General features: G+C 36.6%; 1 protein-coding gene across 1 annotated transcript in view; it reads left to right on the forward strand.

Moving 5' to 3' along the window:
- Positions 1-7,846, forward strand: part of prkacbb (protein kinase, cAMP-dependent, catalytic, beta b) — a 25,900-nt gene extending 18,054 nt beyond the window's left edge. Inside the window, exons 8-10 of the mRNA XM_037682184.1 lie at positions 519-641; positions 2,247-2,411; positions 7,259-7,846. Of these exons, the coding sequence (XP_037538112.1) occupies positions 519-641; positions 2,247-2,411; positions 7,259-7,384 (414 nt within the window). The 3' untranslated portion in view covers positions 7,385-7,846. The remainder of the gene's footprint in view (positions 1-518; positions 642-2,246; positions 2,412-7,258) is intronic.
- The last annotated feature ends 605 nt before the right edge of the window (positions 7,847-8,451 follow it).

Consider the following 8,451-nt stretch of genomic DNA (forward strand, 5'->3'; position numbering starts at 1 on the left):
TACCCCGCCCCTCGCACAGTGATTGCTGGACATGGGCACCAGCGACCCCCGTGACCCAAAATGGAATAAACGGGTAAAAGATAATGGATGGATGGATGGATGGTCTTCCAGCTGTTCGCTATATGCACAATTTCCTTTTTCCAGCCACTTATTGCTACTTGTCCCAACTTTTTTGGGATTTGTTGACACTGTGAAATTTTGAATCAACATATTTTTCATTTAAAATGTTACATTTACTCAGATTAAACTTTTGATCTGTCATCTATGTTATATTACGAATAAAATATTGACATTTGCCATCTCCACATCATTGCATTCAGTTTTTATTCACAATTTGTTTAGTGTCCCAACTTTTTTGGAATCCGGTTTGTAAAAGATCCTCTCAAGTTTAAAATGGGTCTTAACAAGGAAGATTGTAAACTTTATGAATAATTGTTTAATTTAATTATGTGTGGGTAAAGTGCTTTTGTTTCTTGTTTTTTTTATTTTAAATGTAAATATCTGTTTTGTCTGTTTAGGGTTATAACAAAGCTGTAGACTGGTGGGCTCTTGGCGTTCTCATTTATGAAATGGCAGCTGGTTACCCTCCGTTCTTTGCAGATCAGCCAATTCAAATCTATGAAAAGATTGTGTCTGGAAAGGTAAGTAGGGTGTTGTTTCAAATAGCCTTTATTTGTGTAATTTTGAATGCTTTGTTTTTTAAAATATACAGTAGTCCCTCATTTATCGGGGGTGTTTGGGACCATGTCCACATGAGATAAGTGAAAAACCACGAAATAAGGACACAGTAGTCCAAGTTCAGTTCAAGTTCAGTAAACTTTGTCATGACATGTGCCAGGCTGCAATCACGCTCCTGTTACTCCCAATCTCCCTCCTTAAATAAACAATTTAAATTTAAATATTGTAACATTTTAATTAAATAATCCATACAGCATGGATTGTTTATTTAAAATGTTACAGTATTTAAATTTAAAGTGTAGAGAAGAGAAGTGCAGCAGGACAACAGAGGGATGACACACAGCTTCAGCTCTGCAGCACGGAGCAGAAATGTACTTCTGATCAATTACACTTCAGCAACTGAACATAGAAGTTCTAAAATAATTAAAAATAACTTCACACTTTTGTGATTATGACGATTTGACGATGCGACATACTTTGAATTTTAAGTTGGAAGATAAGTCGATTGGTGCATCTGGACAGCAAAGGGTTAACCCTTCACAAAGTCGATGCAGCGGGAGAAATGTGTGACCAAATGACCAAAAGTGGGCGTTTCGGCGTTTTGTAAAGGACAAACACTGATTGGCTAGCTGTATTTGCTGCTCTTTAGGTAAGTTACGTCAGCTATTTTTTAAAACTGAAGGTTCTAAGAACCAGCGTTATATCTGCTGTCAAACACAAGAAGATTCTCGTTTGTTGTTGGTTGTACGCTGCACCTGACACAGGTTGGCTTGAGTGTGGTCTGGGTACAATGATAGGAATATGAATTGATTGATTGTAACTATTTTCACATTATTAACAACCAAAACAGATTTTGTTTTTAATGTAATGTCTAGGTATTAAAAAACTAACATTTAGCCCTCCCCACTACCCATTTATGTTGCTCTTATTTTGAAATGTAACCGGAAGTTCTGTGTTAAGAGGCGGAAAAAGAAATTATGGAGACGCCGCTAATATCAGATGCCACTTTTGTCCAATCGGTTAACACCATAGACATTATATGTCTGTGGTTAACACAATCTGCCAACAAAGCTTTGTTTTTATTTTTTTTCGTCCAGTCAGATGTGGCCCTCCAGATACGCCTTGTTTTTTTTATCGTCCAATCAGATGTGGCCCTCCAGATACGCCTTGTTTTTTTATCGTCCAGTCAGATGTGGTCCTCCAGATACGCCTTGTTTTTTTATCGTCCAATCAGATGTGGCCCTCCAGATATACCTTCCATATTTGTCTGCAGAGATACCTATTTGGGCATAGAAAGAAATCAGCTGATCAGATGCAGGAGGGTGCTTTCCCTTGCATTTGTGGGCTGCACACATGGTACAAAATCATTTAAAATAATTTATTTTAAATAAAAAAATCCATGGCTCATCCATCAATCAGTCAGTTGTCATGTCCAATCTAACTTTGAAAATCCGCGATATATCGAATCTGCGAAAAATGAACCGCGAAGTAGCGAGGGACTACTGTATATAAATGGAAGGACAAACCCTCAGTTTTTGTAACTAATAACAGTTATCTATATATCCTAGGTACGATTCGCTTCCCACTTCAGCTCTGATTTGAAGGACCTGTTGAGAAACCTGCTGCAGGTAGATTTGACCAAACGTTACGGCAACCTGAAGAACGGAGTCAACGACATCAAGGGTCACAAATGGTTTGCCACAACGGACTGGATTGCAATCTATGAAAGAAAGGCAAGACACATTTTACTGCAATACTCAACATTATACTTTACAAATCAAGGTATTTCTTATTGATTTATGCATGTTATTTTGGATTTAAAACAAGTTTTCTACTAGAGAAAACAAAAAAAGGTTTTTGTATTTGATTTTGTATGGCAAAGGTTACTTTTTAAGTATATTCACTACATTTAAAAATTGCTCAATTTCACTGTTGCCTGTGATGCTTATTTTTAATCAAGAGTCTATACAGCAGTGATTTAAATATTATATATTGTCGTTTTTGATTTTTTTTTTATGAAAGTAGTTTTTTATTTCAGGCTTGTTGGTTATTCAAGTTGATAGTCACTATTTTTATTATTATTTTTTTTAGATGTGTTTTTATATGAACTAGTATTCAAAAATTTCAGCACAATTTTTTCTACTGTCTTCTACCTTTCTTTTACTGCTTTTTATTTATTTTTTTTAACTAAAGATTTTTTCGTTTAAACTTTATTTGATAAAACCAGTGGAAAAGCTAGACTTATATACAAGGAGTGGCACAAGTGTGGCCAGCAGCTTTTTAATGGGAGTACATACAAATACACAAGACTATTCTGTTTCTTGAAACTGCAACCTAAGGAACATACCTTCTTGATGGTTTTCAAAACCCTGAGCAAATTGTTGCTTTATATTCGATTAGTGGTTCAGAAAAGTTGTTTTTGTCATTGCGCTGATGGATTCTTTCCATTATTATTACAATTATTATTAGTATCTGACTACTACAGGTAAAAAAAAAAGATGTTCCAATGCAGCACATCTCTCAATGCCTCATGCAGTTGCTTGTCAGTTACCTGGAGTGGCCAATCAGGTTCCAGACAGGCTACCCCTCTGGCTCCACCCCCAGATAAAATCAAAGCATTAGGGAAATATTTTGTATGAAACTAAAGTTATTATATGAACAGGACATAATTCATGTTATTGTAAGAAAAAGTTTGTTTAAAGGCTATTTTCTCCTTTTTTAATGTTGTGGTTCCCCTGTTCATGTGTATCTGTCACCTACAGATGATCACAATGAAAGGCAGAAAAATACTGTCTTCATGGATGAGATGAATGAAAATAAGTTCGAAATCGGTTTGACTCGCAAAATCTACAAAACGCTTCCAGTCAGTCATAAGGGCTCATACTCAGATGTTAGTTTGTGCACAAACACGCAACATATCTCTGTCATATCTCTATTTGGCAAATATTGAGTTGATGGAGGTGAGTTGACAAATCCTAAAAAGTGGCACACTAAATGTTTAGATTAATGCAAACGTTTTCTTCTGAAATGTGAACTTAATCTTTCAGTGTGGTAGTTTTAAACACTTGTTAGCCAGCTTTAAATGATCATTATGTGCACAGAAGAGAAGTTCAAAAAAGCTCACTTCATTAGCTATGTTTACATGGACATAAATAACCGGATCAAACGGCCGTTTGGAATAAAAATGCGTCGCATAAACGCCCCGTTCGGGCTATTTTTGGTTTATTCAGCTCGATCCGAAAGAATTTGTGATCAGAACGAAACAGGTGGTTTACGTCGATTCACAACCCGAACGGTGTCCATGTAAACGCTTAATCTGTTCATTTTTTTCGATCGTGAAAAACTGACCTAACTGCGCATGATATGCAACCTATGTCATGCCTATATTATGCCTGGCTAATGCTAATAATATTAGCATGTCAGGGAAGCAAAACTGGTCTGTGAGCGACTCAGTATTTCTGCTTTTTCTTCTGTTTTATTTTTTTAAGGAGAGTTTACCACTCTGCGCATGTCAGTACTTCTGTTCCAAACAAAGCCCGCTGCATGTAAACGCTTATCATGAACAGATTGTGCCCATGTAAACAATACATTTGGATTATTTAATCTGAAAACATTTAAATCCGGTCAAAAAATGTTGCCCATGTAAACATAGCTGTTGAGAACTTATTTAGTGTGAGGAAGGTCTGTATATTTCTTCAGTTGGTTCAAGAAGGAAAATGCTGGTTAAATTAAGAAGCTTTCTGTTTTTGAAGGCCTTGGTGGATACACCAAAATGTTATTGCTTAAAGCATGAGGTAAAACTTTGAATTCACTAAGGATGCATGCTATTATCGGCATGATATTGGTATCGGCCGATAATTGTGATAAAGGTAAATATTGGACATCGACCATTCCATCAAAATAACTCACCAAAAGAAACAGCCATGTTTATAATGTGCTATTTTTGTACGACTGATATAGTGTTGTCATTGTGTTAGAGAGAGTAAATATCATGAATAAATTTGACATTAAACATAATCCAAGTTGAAGTGTTACATGATTTTCAGCCCCCTTGCAGGCCAAATTGACAAAGACCATGTAGAATGATGTAGTATTTTAATTTCACATTCCGCTGTGTAAAACTACAACCTCTCAATGAACGTAAACAATTGGTAGAAAAAAAAGTTGTGAACCCTCACTTCTGAAATAGAATTGTGATAAAAGCAAGCACTACTTTAAATCAAGTTTTTGACACATAGAAACAAATCTGGACATTTGTTACCTTTTCCTTTGCTGACCTTGATGAACTACATTCTAGAAATTGTCTTGTGGCAAAATCTAAAAGCATGAAGCATTCATACTAAACTGTTTGTACAAAAGGCCTCAAAGGGGCAGTGCACACATTTTCCCCTTGTGCAGCACCAATAAATTCATATACAATAAAGACACTGCCGTAAACTGCAGTAAATATGATTATTGAACAGCAGCAGCTGTGTGAAGAACACAAATGTGACTTCTGTTGCATTTCAACAGTTTGATCTTGTGTGGAAAAAAAAAAGATGAGTGTTTACTATGCCGATGCATGCTCAATAATCCAGGTAGAAAAATACAAAAAAGGTAAATCTGGTTCTCTGGACATTCAAAAAAATCTTGACCATGTGAGCAGCTGGTTTTGGTTGTCAGCAGCTAACAGGTTGATCCACTCTGAGAAGGTGCTATTTAAGACACTGAGCTGAATACAGCACCTCAGACTGAGGAAGTCTCTCGGATGAGAGACGAAACGTTTCTACATTGTTTTGCTTTGTTTTGTTTTTTGTTTTTTTTGAATGTCCAGAGGACCAGATTGAACTTTTTTGGATGAGTGTTTAATATTTGATTGTAAATCTACTGCCCTTTGTGTTCCCATATATTGGGTTCAGGTGCTAGTCATTAAATTAGAATATCATGAAAAAGTTGATTTTATTTCAATAATTCCATTCAAAAAGTGAAACTTGTCATTATTGCCATTATTGCCATTATTCATTCATTACACACAGACTGATATTTGAAATGTTTATTTATTTTAATGTTGATTATTATAACTAACAACGAATGAAAACCCCAAATTCAGTAGCTCAGAAAATTAGAATATTGTGAAAAGGATCATTACTGAAGACACCTGGTGCCACACTCTAATCAGCTAATTAACTCAAAACACCTGCAAAGGCCTTTAAATGGTCTCAGTCTAGTTCTGTAGGCTACACAATCATGGAGAAGACTGCTGACTTGACAGTTTCCAAAAGACGACCATTGACACCTTGCACAAGGAGGGCAAGACACAAAAGGTCATTGCTAAAGAGGCTGGCTGTTCACAGAGCTCTGTGTCCAAGAACATCAACAGAGAGGTGAAGGAAACAATGCGATAGAAAAAAGTGTACAAGCAATAGAGATAGCCACACCCTGGAGAGGATGGTGAAACAAAACCCATTCCAAAATGTGGTGGAGATTCACAGAGTGGACCACAGCTGAAGTTGGTGCTTCAAGAACCACCACGCACAGACGTATGCAAGACAAGGGGTTCAGCTGTCACATTCCTTGTGTCAAGCCACTCTTGAATAAGAGACAGCGTTAGAAGCATCTCGCCTGGGACTGCTGCTGAGTGGTCCAAAGTTATGTTCTCTGATGAAAGTTAATTTTGCATTTCCTTTGGAAATCAAGGTCCCAGAGTCTGGAGGAAGAGAGGAGAGGCACAGAATCCACGTTGCTTAAGGTCCAGTGTCAAGTTTCCACAGTCAGTGATGGTTTGGGGTGTCATGTCATCTGCTGGTGTTGGTCCACTGTGTTTTCTGAGGACCAAGGTCAACGCAGCTTCTACCAGGAAGTTTTAGACACTTCATGCTTCCTGCTGCTGACCAACTTTATGGAGATGCAGTTTTCATTCTCCAACAGGACTTGGCACCTGCACACGGTGCCAAAGCTACCAGTACCTGGTTTAAGGACCATGGTATCCCTGTTCTTAATTAGTCAGCAAATTTGCCTGATCTTAACATAGAAAATCTATGGGGTATTGTGAAGAGGAAGATGTGATACACCAGACCCAACAATTCAGAAGAGCTGAAGGCCACTATCAGAGCAACCTGGGCTCTCATAACACCTGAGCAGTGACACAGACTGATCGACTCCATGCCACGCTGCATTGCTGCAGTAATCCAGACAAAAGGAGCAACAACTAAGTATTGAGTGATGTACATGCTCATACTTTTAATGCTCATACTTTTCAGTTGGCCAACATTTCTAAAAATCCTTTTTTATTGGTCTTAAATAATATTCTAATTTTCTGAGATACTGAATTTGGGGTTTTCATTAGTTGTTAGTTATAATCATCAACATTAAAAGAAATAAACATTTGAAATATATCAGTCTGTGTGTAATGAATGAATATAATAAACGAGTTTCATTTTTTTGAATGGAATTACTGAAATAAATAAACTTTTTCATGGTATTCTAATTTTATAATCAGCACCCGTATTTCATTGAATGGTTCTCACTGGTTTCCAGTAGTTTTTTTCTGTCTAACAAGCTGTATAATCCTGTAGAATCATTCCACCTCTTGCTCTTGCAGGTTGAGGCTCCATTCATACCAAAGTGCAGAGGTCCCGGGGACACCAGCAACTTCGATGACTATGAAGAGGAGGAAATCCGTGTTTCTTTAACGGAAAAATGTGCAAAGGAGTTTGCAGAGTTTTGAGACACAAGAACGTGGATGTATCGGGGAAATTTAAGGGGATCTTTGCACTCTTCTAAAAGACTTGGGATGGAGCAGAGACCATCTTTTTTGTTTTTCTTCTTTCAGATCTACAAAGTCCCTTCATTCCACAGGGCTGAATGAAGTTGTCATGACCCTTGAGTGTCTAACCCCTCACTGACACCAACACCTACATATCAAAGCAGACACATCACTTTTCTTTTCTTCTTTTTTAATTTAAAGGGAGTTAGTCTTGGATATTTTTTATCCCAACTAAAATGTGTTTAGTGTTTTTGTTGTTTATGTTAAAAAATTTATAAAAAAATACTGACCGTGGCCAATAAGTCTACACATTAAAACTGACTTCTTCTTGGCAATTTGACACCCAGTTGAGCAGGTTGTGGGTTTTTGCCATCAGCTGTGAGTATTTAAAGTCCACATCCAGTTTAGTTGAAGCCAGCATACACAAGTAGAATTGGTCTCATGTGCATATCTGTCAATATTCAAAGATTTTATTGCCGTGATGGTTTAAAGCATGACCAAATAGAAAAATCTGGGTGACCCAAGAAAAGCGGTTCTGTCCTTTCTTAGCTTAATGCCTTAGGAGAGTCTTCAGACCCCCACAAAGCATTCAATGACTGTTTTATTATTTTTAATTTTAATTTTTTATTCTGTCCCAGGCAGAGTAAGCCATTGTAGAACTTCGCTGGCCTTGCATTAGTAAAATGCATAACCACATCTTTTTGTTTTTTGTCTGATCTATTTGGGTCTATTAGTTACATGTAAAAATTTTAATTTGCTGTTCTATATTTTTTGTGTTTAACGTTAGTCTTATTGTCCCTAGATTTCAGATTTTGACCTTTCGTTACAAGTCTGTGAAACAAGATGACTTCAGTAAGTGGAATAAGAGTCAACTGAAATCATTTGTTTTTTTATTGAGTGTTTTGTCAAGTTGAGGTCATTGTGAATAGTGCTGAGGCTTTATACCTTAACAGGTAAACCTAAAGAAGATAAATTATTTTTCATTTTATTTAATCAATAAAAAATGGTTTCAAAATTTTAACACAAAA

This window comes from Nematolebias whitei, chromosome 9, assembly GCF_014905685.2.
Source record: "Nematolebias whitei isolate Nwh7 chromosome 9, NemWhi1, whole genome shotgun sequence".
Classification (NCBI taxonomy): Eukaryota; Metazoa; Chordata; class Actinopteri; order Cyprinodontiformes; family Rivulidae; genus Nematolebias; species Nematolebias whitei.